This window comes from Trichechus manatus, unplaced genomic scaffold (assembly GCF_000243295.1).
Source record: "Trichechus manatus latirostris isolate Lorelei unplaced genomic scaffold, TriManLat1.0 scaffold00125, whole genome shotgun sequence".
Classification (NCBI taxonomy): domain Eukaryota; kingdom Metazoa; phylum Chordata; class Mammalia; order Sirenia; family Trichechidae; genus Trichechus; species Trichechus manatus.
In genome coordinates, this window is record NW_004444061.1 from 1,336,814 (window position 1) to 1,357,191 (window position 20,378).

The window sequence follows — 20,378 nt, forward strand, 5'->3', positions numbered from 1 at the left end:
GTGCCAGTCCTTACAGCCAATAGCATAGGGTGCTCACAGACCAGCTGCAAAACTCACCTACGTACTCGCTCTAGGGAACAGGGACATGTTTTTCTTTCAGATACTGAGTGGCAGCTGTCAGCCCCCTGCCTTGCTCAGCATGTGACCCGCTACTGCAGCCAGATACCTGTGCCTACACCAATCACCCATGCCTCTCTAGGACTTTAGGTAAGAGCCTGCACCACACACTTGGTGACCGACTACCTGGACACCTGAGCTGAATCCATACAAGAAAATTTAACGGACTCTGGGCTCACATACCTCATAACAGATCTAACTACCTGGTGACGATGTTAGAGCTTCAAAGGCACCAATAATCAAACTAGCGCACATGAGCAGCCTATTTGGGCATGTCAAAACAAAACAAAAGAAGAAGCTAGGACACAGTAAGCAAATATAAAATAAAATATATTTAATTGACTTTTGCTTAAAATAAAGAACGGGAAATTTAAGCCATAGGGTTGTATTTAAGAGGCAAATCCAATTTACTTCAGGATTACTGGGTCAATACATGAATCGACAAAACAGTCCAAATATATCCAAAAAAAAATTCAATCAATGACTGTGAATATACAAACAAGTTTGAATAATAAATTTCTTATGACCTGAAACATTTCAGAATTATATAGATTAAAATCTTAGGTAATGAAAAAAGTAAAAAATTGAAACAATTAGCCAACCATTTGCACCAAAAAGCAGATTTCTGGATATGTAAATATCTATTGCCCAACATGCAGTGGGCACCTATCCAATAGGTTGTGGTTATTATGTTTTGAGTTTTATACATGCTCAAAATCAACTTTCTTCTGAACTGTATGATATTTTGCTATCGATTAGTAAATATGTTAAAAAAACATTCTCCGTGCTTATTTAGTTGGAATGAGACCAACATGAAGACAGACTGAAGGAAAATTATATCCATTAATTTCAAGGTAAGTTATACAAAACTGATAAATTAGGATAAATAATAAAAATCCTTTAGAATATAAATACAGGACAGGCATGACAAGTCATTACTGAAATAAAATAAAACAGAAAATACGTTTAGTGTAAAACAATAAGTGATAGTAAAGGTATCTAAAATTAAGATGTCAAATAACTAGAGTCTAAGGGCAATTGTACAGAATACCAAAATATGACTCGTAAGTGAAAGCTCTAGTAATTATAGAATTAAGTTAGGTCCTAGGAAAGAGGAGGGTATGTGAATGATATGAGGTAGATGGCAGGAATTAAGAAACATCAGGCCAGATGCATTTTAATACAAAAAAATAATTACTGGGAATGATTATCCATTAATAATGGATGGAATAATATTTTTTCCAAAGAAAATCTATCAATGGAATTAATTAAAGTTTAAGAAGGATAATGACATCACAATTATTTTCTTACATTAAAGATTTAATGTGAATTTTTTATGGGTGGATATAAATATAATAGCATAAAATATGAAATATGCTAATATAAAAAATAATAGCATAAAAGAAAAATTTTTGTTTAATATAGATGATAATGTGTAATTATAAGAATTACACCTTACATCATGAATCATAATCATCCTTTTAAATTTCTTATTTGTGCACGCAAATTTTTATAAGTACGCTTTAAATATTTATATATCAAGAGCAAATTTCAGACAAGCTGACAGATTTTCCAATGGGCCTTAGGAGTCACATGGGACTACTCAAGTGCAGAGAAATTTGGAATTTATAAGGTAACTAAGCCTTTATTAATGGAGCCCTGGTGGCACAATGGTTAAGAGCTCAGCTGCTGACCAAAAGGTCGGCAGTTCAAATCCACCAGCCGCTCCTTGGAAACCCTATGGGGCAGTTCTACTCTGTCCTGTAGAGTCACTATGAGTTTGAATCGACTCGATGGCAATGAGTACAGGCATGGGTAAGCCTTTATTAAATTCTAATGCATGACATAAAAAAAATTAGAAAAGTAGGCGATAAACATTAGGTAGATAGAAATCAACTAAACATGTTAAACAACATTTACTGAAAAAAGGAGGGATTTTTATTAACTTATTTTGAATTATTTTTGTTTCAATAAAAGCATGTGTCTGGGTACATGTTTATTTTTGTGACTTCACTGTTCTTGAAGACTAATTCTGGGCCTTTTATGTGGCCTTTCCCTATTTATAATTTTCTATTCTTATGCACTAGAATTCCATTACCTCTTGATTTTATATATATATATATAGAATGAATTTATCTATCTTGATCCAAGTAAAGATTTGATACCAAAGTACCAAAATGTTCTTTTTATAGTCATTTCATCTTTCAGGCAGGTACTTAGCACACACATTGAGGACATGTCTACACAAGTGACACACGTAAATATACAAGTATGTGGAAATACCCTACAACTTTTCGAAGTGTACACTATACAAAGCATTCTTTCTTTTCTTTTCTTCTTTTTTTCTTTTTTTTTTTTTGAGCTAGAAACTTTATAAATCTACTCAGAGGTTTCCAAAATTATTCTTTTGCATTTTTAAGGATCCAAGAAGTTAAAAATGGATGTGCAAGAGGTATTTCTAATAATTTAAAGGCTAAAATAGAGTTTACATTTACCTGAAATAAGTCTGCATGGCAAGTTAAAATGTTGATGAGCTGTTTTTGTGGATGGAATAATATCAGCTCAGTATGGTATCATTTATTATCTTATATACTCTTCTTAGGAGTATATTTATTCATAGGAAAAGAAATTACTTCTAATATAATAATAAATGCAGTTTACTGATTCCAAAGAAATCTTCCTTAAATTTGGGTTCTATGGAGCATAAATAACTAAAAGTATAGGTGGTGGGGGAAAAAAAAAGACTGAGAATCACTGATCTAATTGAACTTCTTTAAATCAGAAAAAAAAAAAAAAGGAAAGATAAGACAAGGGAGATTATACAACTTGCCCAAGAACACACAGAGTTAGACCCTTATTTCATAATTATTTTCATTATATTCTATAGTTTCTCTAGATTTCCCCATCATTATTTGCTAACAGGAGAGTTAATATCTCTAGAAATTGTCAGTAAGTAGAAGTATAAAATATATAAAAAAAACTCCACACTATCAAGTTGAAATCATAATCTGCATGCACCACGCTTTACCAAAAGTTAAATCAAGATGGGTGTTAAAACAAAAGAAAAGAAACTATTTGTTGTATCATTCAAAAATAACCCCAATTATTCATCTTAAAACTTGAAACTTAAGCAATAATTTTTTCTTTTATATCCTAATGAATATTTAATTTTAAAATAATAATTTTCCCACTTGATTTTTATTTCCAATAATCTGAATGTCATTATGTTTAAAATCAGCAGAAGCAAGTTAGACCTCATGAATCATTCATTTCTAATTTTAAATAAAACTTCTGACTCCAAAACCCAACATTCTCTCCTAATTCCATCTTTGCAATACAGCATTTATTCACATGCTTTTCTAGATGAGGTCTCAAACAGGAGCTGGGAGAGAAAGCTTTTTACATGTTTTTTAAACACGGAGCACTGAATCATTCTCTCGAAGTACACAGGGTCCATGTCAACCTATCTCTTCGGTAGTGACCACTAGAAGACTTTTATCTTTAAATATGTAGACCATTTACAATTGCATAAAATTACAGAAATTGTTTTCATACCACTTACCACCAACCTGACACATTACTTATTAATTCACTTATTTGTTTATCTTATACCAGTAGAGTATAAGCTCCATAGTAAATATTTGCTGTTAAATGGAGATGTCATTTAACTATTTTTCTATTTATTGGTTCTAACTTTTTGCTAAACAAAAAACAGAATTAAAAAATAAAAGCAAATCTACTAGATAATAACTTATTTTTATCATGAAGTTTGTGTTCTACTAGGCTAATATGTACAATAACTAGTAAACAAGTAAACGTGCAATACGTCAGTTTGGAGATAAATTCAATGAAGAAAAGTAAAATGAGTTGGAAAAAAAGAAGGGTAGGAGGTGGTAGGAGCCACTTTAGTTGCTGAGACCTGAATTAAGTGAGGGAGGAAGTCCTATGGATATTTACTGAAGGAGAATTACAGGCAGAGGGAAAAGCAAGTGCAAACGTCCTGAAGTGGCTGGAGAAGAGAGAAGGAAGGGAGAATGGTAAGAGATAAAGTCAGAGAAGGCAAGAGCATGTACGGTGCTGTAATATGGAAAGGACTTAGGATATTTTCTAAATGAGATAGGAGCCATGTTAGGGAGACAGAAGTGACACATTCTGACTTCTGTTTCAAAAAATGATATGGCTCCTGTAGGTACAGTAAGCTTTAGGCAGGCAAGTTAGAAACAGGGAAATCAGTAAGCAGAGTTTTTCAACATTTAAGCAAGAAAGGATAGTAGTTTGGATAGGGTGATTAGCAATGGGGGTGATAAGTGGTGAGACTTGGGATATATTTTGATGATAGTGCTGGAGCTATTTGCTGACAGATGTGGACTGTGAGAGAGAAGAGTCAAGAATGACATCAAGACTTTTCCTCTTGGCCACTAGAAGAATGGAGGTGCTTTCAATTCCTTTAGGAATAACTATTGTTGTAGTTGTTAGGTGCCGTCGATTCAGTTCTGACTCATAGCAACCCTATGCACAACAGAAGGAAACACTGCCTGGTCCTGCGCCATGCTCACAATCGTTGCTATGCTTGAGTCCCTTGTTGTAGCCACAGTTGTCAGTCCATCTCCTTGAGGATCTTCTTCTTTTTAGCTGACCCTCTACTTTACCAAGCATGATGTCTTTCTCCAGGGACTGATCTGTCCTGATACCACGTCCAAAGTATGTGAGACGTAGTCTCCCCATCCTTGCTTCTAAGGAGCATTGTGGTTGTACTTCTTTGAAGACAGAGTTGTTCGTTCTTTTGGCAGTCTATGGTATATTCAATATTCTTTGCCAACACCACAATCAAAAGGTGTCAATTCTTCTTCGCTCTTCCTTATTCATAGTCCGGCTTTCACTTGCATAGGATGCGACTGAAAATACCACGGCTTGGGTCAGGCACACCTCAGTCTTCAAGGTGACATCTTTGCTTTTCAACACTTTAAAGAGGTCTTTTGTAGCGGATTTTCCCAACACAATGCATCTTTTGACATCTTGACTGCTGCTTCCATGGGTGTTGACTGTGGATCCAAGTAAAATGAAATCCTTGACAACTTCAGTCTTTTCTCCATTTATCATGATGTTGCTTATTAGTCCAGTTGTTAGGATTTTTGTTATCCTTATGTTGCGGTGTAATCCATACTGAAGGCTGTGGTCTTTGATCTTCATCAGTTAAGTGATTCAAGTCCTCTTCACTTTCAGCAAGCAAGGTTGTGTCATCTGCATATCACAGGTTGTTGAAGAGTCCTCCTCCAATTCTGATGCCCCATTCTTCTTCATATAGTCCAGCTTCTTGGATTATTTGCTCAGCATACAGATTGAATAGGTATGGTGAAAAGATACAACCCTGATGCACACCTTCCCTGACTTTAAACCATCCAGTATTCCCTTGTTTTGTTTGAACAACTGCCTCTTGATCTATGTACAGGTTCCTCATGAGCACAATTAAATGTTCTGGAATTCCCAGTCTTTGAAATATTATCCATAACTTGTTATGATCCACACAGTCGAATGTCTTTGCATAGTCAATAAAACACAGGTAAACATCTTTCTGCTTTCTGCCAGGATACATCTGACATCAGCAATGATATCCCTGGTGCCACGACTTCTTCTGAATCCAGCCTGAATTTCTGGCAGTTCCCTGTCAATAGACTGCTGTAGCCACTTTTGCGTTTTTCTCCTTTTTTTATTGAACTTTAGATGAAGGTTTACAGAACAAACTAGCTTCTCATTAAAGAGTTAGTACATATATTGTTCTATGGCATTGGTTAACAACCCCATGACATGTCAGTACTCTCCCTTCTCAACCTTGGGTTCCCTATTACCAGCTTTCCTGTCCCCTCCTTCCTTCTAGTCCTTCCCCTGGGCTGGTGTGCCCCTTTAGTCTCATTTTGTCCTATGGGTCTGTATAATCTTTGGCTAAAAGATGAACCTCTGGAGTGACTTCATTACTGGGCTAAAAGGGTGTCCAGGGGCCATACTCTCAGGGTTTCTCCAGTCTCTGTCAGGCCAGTAAGTCTGGTCATTTTTTTTTGAGATAGAATTCTGTTCTACATTTTTCTCCAGCTCTGTCTGGGACCCTCTACTGTGATTCCTGTCAGAGCAGTCAGTGGTGGTAGCCGGGCACCATCTAGTTGTACTGGACTCAGTCTGGTGGAGGCCACAGTAGTTGTGGTCTATTAGTCCTTTGGACCAATCCTTCCCTTGTGTCTTTAGTTTTCTTCATTTGCCCTTGCTCCTGAAGGGGTGAGACAAGTGGAGTATCTTAGATAGCTGCTCACAGGCTTTTAAGACCCCAGACGCTATTCACTAAAGTAGAATGTAGAACATTTTCTCTATAAACTATGTTATGCCAATTGAGCTAAATGTTCCCTGAGACCATGGTCCCCACAGCCCTCAGCCCAGCATTTCAGTCCCTAAGGGAGTTTGGATTTGTCTGTGGAGCTTCCATGACCTTACCCTAAACAAGCTGTGCTGGCTTCCCCAGTATTGTGTACTGTCTTAACCTTCACCATAGTTACCACTTATCTATTGTCTATTTTAGTGTTTTTCCACCCCCACACCTCTCCTCCCATGTAACCATCAAAGATTGTTTCTTTTTGTGTGTAAACCTTCTCATAAGTTTTTATAGTAGTGGTCTCATACAATACCTCCTTTTGTGATTGACTTATTTCACTCAGCATAATGCCCTCCAGATTCATCCATGTTGTGAGATGCTTCGCAGATTCATCATTGCTTTTTATCGTTGCACAGCATTCCACTGTGTGTATGTACCATAGTTTGTTTATCCATTCATCTGTTGATGGGTATCTAGGTTGTTTCCATTTTTTTACTATCGTGAACAATGCTGCTGCAGCCACTTCTGAATGATCTTCAACAAAATTTTGTTTGCATGTGATATTAATGATATTGTTCGATTATTTCCACATTCGGTTGGATCACTTCTCTTGGGAATAGGCATAAATATGGATCTTTTCAAGTCAGTTTTGCCAGGTAGCTGTCTTCCAAATTTCTTGGCATAGATGAGTGAGTACTTCCAGTGCTGCATCCATTTGCTGAAACATCTCAATTGGTATCCCATCAGTTCCCAGTGCTGCATCCATTTGCTGAAACATCTCAGTTGGTATCCCATCAGTTCCCAGAGCCTTGTCTTTTGCCAATGCCTTCAGTGCAGCTTGGACTTCTTCCTTCCGTACCATCGGTTCCTGATCATATGTTGCCTCCTGAAACAGTTGAACGTTGACCAATTCTTTTCAGTATAGTGACTCTGTGTATTCCTCCCATCTTCTTTTGATGCTTCCTGCATTGTTTAATATTTTCCCCGTAGAATCCTTCAGTATTGCAACTCAAGGCTTAAATTTTTCTTCAGTTCTCTCAGCTTGAGAAATGCTGAGCATATTCTTCCCTTTTGGCTTTCTATCCCCAGGTCTTTGCACATGTCATCATAATACTTTCTCTCCTCGAGCTGCCTTTTGAAATCTTCTGTTTAGCTCTTTTACTTCATCATTTCTTCCTTTTGCTTTAACTACTCAACATTCAAGAGCAAGTTTCATAGTCTCTTCTGACATCTATTGAGGTCTTTTCTTTCTCTCCTGTCTTTTTAATGACCTCCTGCTTTCCTCATGTATGATGTCCTTGATGTCATTCCACAACTCCTCTGGTCTAAGGTCATTAGTGTTCAACGAGTCAAATCTATTCTTGAGATGGCCTCTAAACTCAGGTGGGATATACTCAAGGTCATACTTTGGCTCTCATGGACTTTAATTTTCTTCAGTCTCAACTTGAACTTGCATATGAGTAATTGATGGTCTGATCTGCAGTCAGCCCCTGGCTTTGTTCTCACTGATGATATTGAGCTTTTCCATTGTCTCTTTCCACAGATGTAGTCGATTTGATTCTTGTGTATTCCATCTGCTGAGGTCCACATGTATAGTCACAGTTTATGTTGGTGAAAAAGGTATTTGCAATGAAGAAGTCGTTGGTCTTGCAAAATTTAATCATGCGATCTCCGGCATCATTTCTATCACTAAGGCCATATTTTCCAACTACTGATCCTTCTTTGTTTTCAACTTTTGCATTCCAATCACCAGTAATTGACAGTAATCACCAGTAATTATCAGTGCATCCTGACTGCATGTTTGATCAATTTCAGACTTCAGAAGTTGGTAAAAATCTTCAGTTTCTTCATCTTTGGCCTCAGTGGTTGGTGGGTGAATTTGAATAATAGTCGTATTAACCGGTCTTCCTTGTAGATTATCCTATCACTGACAGCGTTCTACTTCAGGATAGATCTTGAAATGTCCTTTTTGACGACGAATGCAACGCCATTCCTCTTCAAGTTGTCATTCCCAGCATAGTAGACCATATGATTGTCAGATTCAAAATGTCCAACACTCGTCCATTTTAGCTCACTAATGCCTAGCATATCAATGTTTACGTGTTTATGCGTTCCATTTCATTTTTGACAATTTGCAATTTTCCTAGATTCATACTTCGTACATTCCATGTCACAATTATTAATGGATGTTTGCAGCTGTTTCTTCTCATTTTGAGTCATGCCACATCAGCAAATGAAGGTCTCAAAAGCTCTTCTCCATCCATGTCATTAAGGTCGACTCTACTTTGAAGAGGCAGGTCTTCCCCAGTAGTATTTTAAGTGCCTTCCAATCTGAGGGGGTCATCTTCCAGCACTATATCAGACAATGTTCTGTTTCTATTCATAAGGTTTTCACTGGCTAATACTTTTCAGAAGCAGACCACCGGGTCCTTCTTCCTAGTCTGTCTTAGTCTGGAAGCTTAGCTGAAACCTTTCCGCCATGGGTGACCCTGCTGGTATTTGAATATGGTGACATAGCTTTCAGCATTACAGCAACACACAAACCCCCACAGTATGACAAACTGACAGATGTGTGGGGTGGGAATAACTTAGGTTATGGAAAAATATGATGACCATTAAGATCCATATTTCTAAACGTCTAATGTCATAAAAATGGTTATGATTTGATTTTAGGGCATGAAATGAAAAGACAGGATATAAACTGTTGAATATGGCACAAGTCCACATTTGTTAATATACAGTCACATAGACATACATTAATGAGCTACAGCAACAACAAAAGAGCAGGCAGAAATGCACCAAAATGGTAACAGAGTTTGTTTGTTTTTTTTTTACATAATTGGGTCATGGATAATTTTCGTTGTGTATTTTTTATTCTTGTTTTTTCCAAGTTTTCTAAAATAACACTTGCTACTTTTATAGCCAGAAAGAATAATAAATATTTTAAAGAATAATTTAATCATCTAAAAAGGCTCTAAAAATAATTGAGTTGCCATGCACTTGAGAATTTTATGAATTTAATGTCAGATTTTATTTATATACCTATTTATTTTAACTGACAAAAACAACTAAAATAATTTAGAATAATTGATTTAGGAAAATTACCACTTTCTGCAGTTTGAAAGAGAAATGGGTCACTAAATATTCCAACGCCAGCGCTATTTTCAGCAGCAACCTAGAACAAAAAATAAAAAGGATTATGGTCAAACTCTTTACTCTCTAATTAAACAGAATCTGAAATAATGAAATTTTGACCTGTTACAAGGTTTTGACATCTGCCAAAATACTTTTTCCCCCAAATTTCTACAATATACCCAAGGTAGAATGTGTAGTATTTCCTCTAAAGGCATATTTGCAGCATAGTTTTATTCAACAGATTCTCCAGATTCCTAACGGAGAAATTAATAGTCAAATATTTATAGTCTATTTATAGTAATACCAATCATTTTGTGGGGAACTTCTGTGCACCAGATAATCATCTAGCGCTTTTAAACATCTCAATTTATCCACATAACCAAAATATGATGTATTATTATCAATATTTTACACATGATAAAAGTAGTTAAGAGAGGTTAAGTAAGTTGTCCAAGATCACACAGGAATAAGTGATAGAACCAGAATTCATTTGAAATTGTGCTTATTTTCAAAGCGCAGACTGTTTCTACTACATCTACCCTGTGTAAGAAATAATAATTATTTTTGTAACAAATACAAGAGACCATATATATGGTATTTGACTTCAGAGTTTACAATTTAATCAGGCAAATAAATACTTAGGAAAACTTTTTTTTAAAACAGTTAAGTAGGTCTAATTAACAATTTAGAAAAAGTGTTTTGAAATTTAAAAGATGGAAAAATTATTTTGACTAGAATAGTCCAGTCAAATATACTAGAATAGGCAGAGGAAGTGTCATAAGTGAGAACAATGAATCATTGGGAACTGGGTTCTGAATGATGACTGAGCTTTGAGAGGGGAGGAGAGGGCAGTCTAGCAATAAATACAAGTAAGAAATGTGACAGCTGCATTTCTGCAACAGTAAATTTGAGGAACGTGAAGTGTCATAACTATGTCTCCTATTAGAACGTTATTGTTGAGAATATGGACAAAAATCCCCAATACTGTCCCGAAGTCTAACAATGGAATAATGGAAGGTAAAATGTGTACAATTGTTTCAGGATCATGGAGGTCCTTATCTGTTAAAAGAAAGAAAGATTCTCCAATATCAAGCAATTGAAAATGGAAGTAGTAAGCTAACTCTTTAATGATTAGACTGGACTATAAAACATAAAATAATACCTGTGAAGAGTGTGCTTCTTACTTCAAGTAGATACACGAGATTAAATGGGCCACTACTGTCCGGAAGCAGGATAAGAAAGCAGAAAGGGATAGGAGCTGGTTGAATGAACACGGGAAATCCGGGGTGGAAAGGAGGAGTGTGCTGTCACATAACAGCATGTGCATAAATTTTTGTATGAGAAACTAGCTTGAGCTGTAAACTTTCACCTAAAGCACAATTTAAAAAAAAAAGAAAAGAAAAGAAAAAAAAAAAAAACGCTTCCCAGGAGGCTAAAAAAAAAGAAAATGGAAGTAGTAGAAAGAGCTTTCAGGGGATCAAGTTTCTATTTCTAGTGCTATCATTGAATAAAAACCAAAAACCAAACCTGTTTCCGTTGAGTCCATTCCAAGGCATGGCGACCCTACAGAACAGAGGCGAACTGCCCCATAGGGTTTCCAAGGAGCGGCTGGTAGATTCGAACTGTTGATCTTTCTTTGGTGAGCAGCCAAATGCTTAACCACTGCACCACCAGGGCTCCATATTATTGAATAGCTGTGGTAAAATGTCAAGTCTTTCTGACTTCTAGTCACCTTTCTATAGGTTTCCCACTATTCTGTGGCTCTCCTCTCACTCCATTTTTTAAAAAAAATTCTGATATCCTTATTCTTTTCTTAGTCACACTCAAACAGATGAAAGAGTGTGATTGTGTAATTCCTTCCTTCGTCTATTTCTATTTAGCATGTCTTGCTCAGAGAGCAGGATTTCCAATACAGAATCCCAATCACACTAAACAAGTACAGAGGGATCCCTCCCTTTGGGCAAGGTTCTATCTCTTGAACACAGAGAGAAGGGGAAAGGAAAAAAATAAGATGAAATGGCATGTAGAGATGGACACAGGAGAAACATACAAGTGTTGCTGCCATTTGAGAGAGTGGGGAACTTCCGTAAAAACTAGGTAATTTAGTTAATTCATTTAGTAAACACATATTTGCAAAATCTCTTGGTTTATAGACTGTGTGAAAAATCCAGAAATATGAGCCCCTGTGCTCAAGGCTCACAAAACAAAAGACACAGACATATAAACAAATAAAACATCAGAGTCATCTTGCATAAAGGCGCCTGGTGTTTGGATGGCAGATTTTCTGAGAAAAACAAATGGAGATCTCAGGACTCTGAAGTGTATCTTAACAAAAAATATGAGGTTGTCTTAGTCTTGGTATTACTACACAATTAAGTTATCAAAAACAGACTGTTTTTGTCAATTCTTTCTATAAGTTAACTTCTTACCAGTCAATAGCCAGACTTACTACCTAAGGCTCATTTTACTTAAAAATTATCTTCACCATCCTACCCTCATCCAAGCTTCTAATGACGTCCTCTATAATTGCTAAGCTATTGTCTTCTCATCATGCTCTCATCCCAGTTGCCTTCCCATATTTTCCTCATTCTGACATTGCCTACCCAGTGGTGCTAAATCAATGATAGCTCAGTAGAATGATGGTGTTCAATAAATCTGTAGTAATAAAATCTAGACTTTTAGCTCTGGAAGAAACTTAGAAGATATCTAGTCCAAGAATGATAAAAGAATGTGGTGATACCCCACTGGTGGAAAGGTTAAGGTAGACTTAGACCTTAACACTAGAATAAGTCACAGTTAAGAATCTCCAGCTGTTGCAAGTGCCATAAATGGAGTCAGACTATCTGTGTTTAAGTTGCAGCTTTACTAATTCCCAGATGAGTGGCTTTGGGCAATTTGCTTAGCTGTTCCAACTCACATTTTCCTTGTCTTTAAAATGGGAATAATAATATATCTAACCCATAGCACTGTTTGAGGCACTAAATGAAATAATATATGTAATTAGAAGCATTTTCCCAAAGTGTTACTTATACTGAAGATATCAAACGCACCATGCCAAATACCCTTTGGAATTCTGTGACGGCTAACATGCATTTGAACACAGTAAAGTTTAACAACAATAAGTATGGGATAAAAAAGGGAGTAGAGGCTTCCCTATAGGCCTGAAATAAGAGAATTCAATGGACAAAATTTCAAACTCCATAGAGATCTAAGCGGAACTAGGTTAGCTAAATCACCTTCCTATCAGCAATAGCTTCTATATCAAATTTAATTTTAAACTTTTTATTATCCCCTAATGGTGTATTTTAACATGTAAGTTAAGCTGAATATGTGCATGTTGGTATAAAAGATCTGAACCATGCAATTTTCAGATAAGTCCAAGTAAGAAAAACGTTGCCTACTCTTTAACTTGTGTTTCTGCAACGAAACGGCCATCACAAATCTTTGCTCTGGACCTCTGCATAATTAAAGTTTGTTATTTCTTTTTTCTTTTGGGGAATATCTACTACTGGCATATGCACTCCAGTTTTTATTGTGTTCTTTGTTTTAGAAAATAGCCATATCTTCAGTAAAGAAAAACTCACTAGCAAAATCTTTCCTAATATTTCTCACTGTCTAAAAGGCCATTTCAGTTTTGTGTGAACATCTATTTACATAGGTTTTTAAGATTTTTTCTCTATATTCAATTCTCTTCAAGGTTCAAAGAACACACTGCTGTGATGTTAAAAATATGTAGGGGAAAAAGATAATATCTGTATTCTTTATTATCCCCTGTTGTTAGGTGTCATCAAGTCGGTTCCGACGCATAGCAACCTTGCGTATAACAGCACAAAATGCTGCTCAGTCCTGTGCCATCCTTATGACTGTTCATCTGTCTGAGCCCATTGTTGCAGCTATTGTAACAATCCATCTCATAGGGGGTTCCCCTCGTTTTCGCTGAACCTCTACTTTACCAAACACGATGTCCTTTTCTAGCGAATGAGTAGATATTACAGATACCGCTTAATTGTATATACCTTTATATGGCCTAATTACTTTAGGATTGTTTTTTATAAGTGCCTCTATTTAATATTCAAACAAGACGTTATAAAATGTTACATATTTAAGATTGTAAAGGACTAAAATTTTTATAAGCATAAAAGACCTAGTACATGCTCAAGAAATATTTGCTGAATTGAACTGAAAGGAATTCATCTTTCTTAGAGAAACTGGGTTTATATATACTTCCAAAGTATCATCTTAAATTCCAGTAACAGGCATGCAAATACAACAGGGTTAAGAGAAAAACGGCAAGGCTAATTTTTAAAGTTTAATCAAAAGAATAATATTTTCACTTACAAAGCTTAGAAGTTATTTAAACTTAATTTACTTTTCCAAAAAGTCATTAAGCTAAGGCTTTTTAAAATAAATTACACAAACATACATAAAAATTGCAATGAAAATAGGTTAGAACTTTTGATCAAGGTTTAAAAGCCCAGGTGGGAGTGAGGTCATGACTCAGATTATCATTCCTCAGTCCCTTGCTGCATTCAGCTACAAAGGCTTGGCCAGGTGGGAAAGCACCTTTACTTTTAAGATGGGTGAAATATTTTAATACTAAGTAATTACCTTGATTTCATACGTTGTTCCAGGATTAAGGTTGGTAAGAAGAACTTCCAGACTATCCGGCTTTGCTCTAACTTGTGTATGCACTGTTTGCATCCATGGACAAACTTCCTTATATTCAACAATGTAAGATATAATCCTTCCATTTGGGTTAGGTGGTGTATTCCAAGAGAGAAGAATCCCAGCAGATCCGACTCTTTCCCCGGCTAGGAAGACTGGAGGCCCTGGTTCTATGAAAACAAACTTCTTTTTGTTAAACCGTCAAAAAATTGTATTTCCACAGTAATATGTAAGAAAAGTGTTTTCAGACGTGGACTTTTGAAGTCCCAAAGACTAATGGTCTCTTAATGTGAGGTTTTCCTCCCTACGGCTCTGCTTTTGAAAAAAAAGAGTAAATGTGCTTTGGGGAATACCAGAAACATTCTTTTATAAGAATGTAAGAAATGGAATGCTATTAAGTACTACATACCAAATATACTTTGATGCCAAATCGTTTTTAAAAGAAATACGCAAAACTAAGAAAGCAAGAAACAGTATTATAAACTAATTCTCTCTGAGCAAGTGTAGCGAGTTTAATATTTTCAAGGTCCTGTATTATTTAAACGTTAATAATAACAATCTCTCTGATATGTTTCACAACTGGCATCGTGTAATTCTATTCACTCTTTCAAAATAAAGGAAAAGAACCAGAAGAAAGGAGGTTCTAAACAGATCACTTTAAGTTTCCATTTGGCCTTAATTACTCCAAGCTGTGTTTCGTTCATGCATAGAACATACATATTGCCAATGAGTATTTCCACCCAACAGATTTACACTAACTACTAATACTTAATTTAAAAAGTAACTTAAAACATATACTCACTCGTTGCATTTGTTGTCACTGTTCTACTAACAGGTGCACTGTATATTGTAGCAGAAACTGAAGAGATGGTTACGTCGTACCTAGTACCAGGAATAGTATTGGAAACATCAACCTAGAACACCAAAAATAAAAATTGTGTTAAACTTCTTTCTGGAAAGCAAAAAAGGATAAAATAATAAATCTACTACTGTCACAATAAGGTACCACTTCACTACATAACTGTACTGTTCAAAATATCACAGTAAACTTCCACATCACTGTAAAATATAAATCTGTTATATCATATAACAATTTAACAAATAACATGTAATAAAAATTACAAAACGTATTGCTTTATCAATTTCTATCTAGTCTAGTTCATTTCAATAAAAAATAACAATCTGAAGAAACATATAGTTCATTGCTTAGCCCTTACTTTTAAGAGTATAAATGAAATACCTGTGTCTCTGAAGTTCCAATAAAAAGTAAAATAAAAATGATAAGAAAATCCATCATTATTACATTTTTCAGGCAGTAGAATCACAATGATGGCTCTAGAGAGAAATGTTGCCTGCATTAATGATTTAAAGACTGATCCTCCTGGCAAGTACACAATTAATGAGCCTGGATTACTCAATAGCTCTGCCCTTTCTTTGTTAAACTATTCATGAACCCTTGGATGACTGGCTGTAGGTTCAGGGTAGATGTGGAAAAAAAAAAAAAAAAGGCATAGCCGTTGCTAAGGTGACAGTCCACTGATGCTGAAACTTACACTCATCAATTCACCATCAATGTTTTTGTCTTCATCATATGCTTTAAAAAAACCGTCAAAGGAATAAGTTTTCGGGGTGGATGGGTTTCATAAAGAACTCTCCTATTAGGACCAAATATAAATACAAGTTGGCTTGGCAAGTTCTATAATGAAAACTATACCTGATACTCTCCACGTCCAAGATCTTTGATAGTAACAAAGCCACTGTCAGGAACAAGATCCACATGATACCTTTCCACATGGCCAGAGTGCAGGCTCCAGCGCAGAGAAAAGGAATGTGCAGAAATATTGAAGGCTTTAAGCTTCTCAGGTTTTTCCGGTTCTAACATAGAAAAATCAAGTTTTAAAATAGAATTATTCATCTAATGTTTAAAAGAAAAAATGAAAATCAATACTCTAAGGGTCAAGTTTCAAAAGAACCGCACTGTTAGAAAGCGTTCCGTCTCAAAAATTATCTCTAACCATACCTTGGTGTTAGACATGTGTATCTTTAGCAATAGTTAGCTTTTAAGTATGATTACCAGAAACAACATATTATTTTCTGTTTCTGTTTCTACGATATTCCTTATCTGCTAAAATTTGTTGGTTAACCAAATTGCTTTTGAAAGCCTATGTCTCTAACTGAAAAACTGAATCATTTTCAAATACAAATTATTTATCTGATCACCTGGATATTTACCAAACAAAAGAATTAGAAAAATGTACAGAATAACAAAAATCTATTAAATTGTTTAAACAGTGAGCATTTCTGATGAATATTCAGTTAGGCATTCATTTACTAGAAAAGATAAGTTTTCATCTTGAAAATAAAATGTGACAGTTTTTAAGTGCCAGTACCACTTGTCCTAGCCATTTCAACCAAATTTTTCAACCTTTGCTTCTGCTGTTTTCAATGTTTTGTTTATGCTGCCTGTACCTCCCTGAAGGGAGTTTTCCACATAAAGTTCTTACGATTGGTTGTGAATGACTCAGGTTTTCACTCTGCCTTATCTTTAGCTCAGATTCCAGACAAACAATACAGGGGGAGGGAGAGATAGTGTGGAACCAAAAGCATGTGAAAAACATACCTGACATAGACCTAATCTAACACTACTTCCAAAAGAAAGGAGTCTGGAATTAATCACTGAACTCCATTTATCACTTTAAAACCCCATTACCAGGGATGATCTGAAAATGGATATAATAAATATGTATATATACATTTCCTAACAAAACTAATAGGGTACATGACATAAAAAATAAATCTTAACGTAACACGTTAATTTCTCAGTATTTGTTCAGGGGAATAATTTTAAAATGGGCGTGTGTGCGTGTGTTTGTGTGTGTGTTTTATCTCCTTTGAGGGTTCCTGCAATGCTTATACTATAACCTCCTACCCAGTACCCTAACCTGATTTCAAATGATCTGTTTCCACCCAAATATCCTCAAAGATACAAATATTCTCTTGGCATCACTGCCAAATTGTCCACGCAGTAAGCACTGCAGTTTTCTAATAACTGTTTAGAAGTATTATAAATCCAAGGTAAAAGATCAGGGAAATATACACTTTGTGACAGGTAAAATTATTTTGTTGTACATAGCTTTGGGTGCTTTTCTTGGATTATTCTGTACATACATCTATGTCCTCTGTATACTCACACTTCAGAGAAAGTAGCTTGAATCTCCTCACCAGTCCACATTAAAATAGCCAAAAGTCTGCTATGTTTGACCAGTCCAACCAATTACTACTCATACTTACTGGCTTATGTGAGGGCTAATATTATTTTTGAGGGGTCTTGGGAATTAACTACTATCTATGAAGTCTTAGGCAATAAGCTAAAAAAGACCTGAGATGAGACTGAAAAATAAAGGAAGATGTAAGAGGTGAAGGGCCGGTTACCAGAATGGTGGTGAATATGGGATGTGTTTTCCTAGACTGTGGTTTAAAATTACACACCGAAGGACTCCTGGCTAGGGAAGAAGTGTGTCTCACCATTAGGAGGAAGAATTTATTTGTCTGGAAAGTTGCCAATCTGATCAAGAGGGAAGGCGTTTCTGAGAAAATGACACTTAGAACAAGGCATGAAGGGATGAGCAGAAAAAAGCTTCCAGAGAGTTTAGTAAAGACCTTTCAAAGCAGAGTGGACGGAAGCCTGGAAATGGAAAGAATTTGAGGAACTGAGGAAAGCCAGACTGAGTTTCTGGGATAGAATGAGAAAGAGAGAGAACAGCCATAAAAAGATTTTAGATGTTATTATCCTAAATGCAATAGGAAGCCACTTAAAGAATATTAGGCAAAAAAGTAATCTGCCTTGTTTTTGTTAAATGGCAACCCTGGTGGTGTAGTGGTTAAGAGCTCTGGCTGCTAAACAAAAGGTCAGCAGTTCGAATCCACCAGACACTCCTTGGAAACCATATCGGGCAGTTCTACTCTGTCCTACAGGGTCGCTACGAGTCGGAATCAACTCGACGGCAATGGGTTTGGTTTTCTTTATTATTATTATTTTAAAATATCACTCTGGAACATGGCAAATATATTGGTGGGAGGCAATAATGGCAGCGGGCATGTCAATTAGTAGGATGTTGTGGTAGGTCTGGGCAGAGAAGAGGGACGCTTGCTCTCAGAAGAAGATAGTGGAGATGAAGCAATGCTTAACTCATTATGGAACAAAACAGTTTCCTGGAGATGATCTAGAGGATTCAATTAGCTGAAAGTAGAGTCCATAATTAATACATGATTTGCACTTCATAGAATGTAACCTCATAAAGTAGCAAAATATAAAACAAAAATAGTACTCTCAACCTAATTACTATTAACCAATAAAAATCAGATAGCAAAGTGGATATGTTTGGGGTTTTAAGAGAAAAACTATCATCACATTCAGCTTAATTAGGGCTAGCAAAAGAAGTCTAGTCTTAATTTGATGCTTACTATAGACTTGAACAGAAGATTTCAAAGGGTGGCTCGAGAAGACAAAGTAAAGTATTATAATGACATGTGCAAACAGCTAGAGACAGAAAACCAAAAGGGAAGAACATGCTCGGCATTTCTCAAGCTGAAAGAAATGAAGAAAAATTCAAGCCTTAAGTTGCAATACTGAAGGATTCTATGGGGAAAATATTAAATGATGCAGAAAGTATCAAAAGAAGATAGAAGGAAGACACAGAGTCATTATGCCAAAAACAATTGGTCAATGCTCAACCATTTCAAGAGGTAGCATATGATCAGGAACCAATGGTACTGAAGGAAGAAGTCCAAGCTGCACTGAAGGCACTGTCAAAAAACAAGGCTCCAGGAATTGATGGAATATCAATTGAGATGTTTCAACAAATGGAAGCAGCACTGAAAGTGCTCACTCATCTATGCCAAGAAACTTGGAAGACAGCTACCTGGCCAACTGATTGGAAGAGATTCATATTTATGCTATTCCCAAGAAAGGTGATCCAACCAAATGCAGAAATTATCGAACAATATCATTAACATCACACACAAGTAAAATTTTGCTGAAGATTATTCAAAAGCAGCTGCAGCAGTACATCAACAGGGAGCCGTCAGAAATTCAGGCAGATTCAGAAGAGGACGTGGAACCAGGGATGTCATTGCTGATGTCAGATGGACGATGGCAGAAAGCAGAGAATACCAGAAAATGTTTACCTGTTTTATTGACTACGCAAAGGCATTCGACTGTGTGGATCATAACAAATTACAGATAACATTGCAAAGAATGGGAATTCCAGAACACTTCATTGTGCTCATGAGGAACCTGTACATAGATCAAGAGGCAGTTGTTCGAACAGAATAAGGGGATACTGCGTGGTTTAAAGTCAAGAAATATGTGTGTCAGGATTGTACCCTTTCACCATACCTATTCAATCTGTATGCTGAGCAAATAATCTGAGAAGCTGGACTATATGAAGAAGAATGTGGCATCAGTACTGATGGAAGACTCATTAACAACCTGCATTATGCAGATGACACAACCTTGCTTGCTGAAAGTGAAGAGGACTTGATGAAGATCAAAGACTACATACAGTCTTCAGTATGGATTACGCCTCAACAAGAAGAAAACAAAAATCCTAACAACTGGACCAATAAGTAACGTCATGATAAACGGAGAAAAGACTGAAGTTGTCAAGGATTTCATTTCACTTGGATCCACGATCAACATCCATGTTAGTAGCAGTCAAGAAATCAAAAGACACATTGCATGAGGCAAATTTGCTGCAAAAGACCCCTTTAAGGTGTTGAAAAGCAAAGATGTCACCTTGAAGACTAAGGTGTGCCTGACCCAAGCCATGGTATTCTCTATCGCATCATATGCATGTGAAAGCTGGACAATGAATAAGGAAGAGCGAAGAAGAATTGACGCCTTTGAATTGTGGTATTGGCGAAGAATATTGAATATACCATGGACTGCCAAAAGAATGAACAAATCTGACTTGGAAGAAGTACAACCAGAATGCTCTTTAGAAGCAAGGGTGGCAAGACTACATCTTGCGTACTTTGGACACATTGTCAGGAGGGATCAGTCCCTGGAGAAGGACACCATGCTTGGTAAAGTAGAGGGTCA

General features: G+C 36.2%; 1 protein-coding gene across 1 annotated transcript in view; it reads right to left on the bottom strand.

Annotated features, from left to right (window-relative positions):
• The window catches only part of PTPRQ (protein tyrosine phosphatase receptor type Q), a 274,890-nt gene extending 259,149 nt beyond the window's left edge, over positions 1 to 15,741 (bottom strand). Inside the window, exons 1-4 of the mRNA XM_004384638.2 lie at positions 15,516 to 15,741; positions 15,078 to 15,189; positions 14,219 to 14,445; positions 9,581 to 9,650 (exon numbers count right to left, since the gene is read on the bottom strand). Of these exons, the coding sequence (XP_004384695.2) occupies positions 9,581 to 9,650; positions 14,219 to 14,445; positions 15,078 to 15,189; positions 15,516 to 15,572 (466 nt within the window). The 5' untranslated portion in view covers positions 15,573 to 15,741. The remainder of the gene's footprint in view (positions 1 to 9,580; positions 9,651 to 14,218; positions 14,446 to 15,077; positions 15,190 to 15,515) is intronic.
• Positions 15,742 to 20,378: the final 4,637 nt, after the last annotated feature.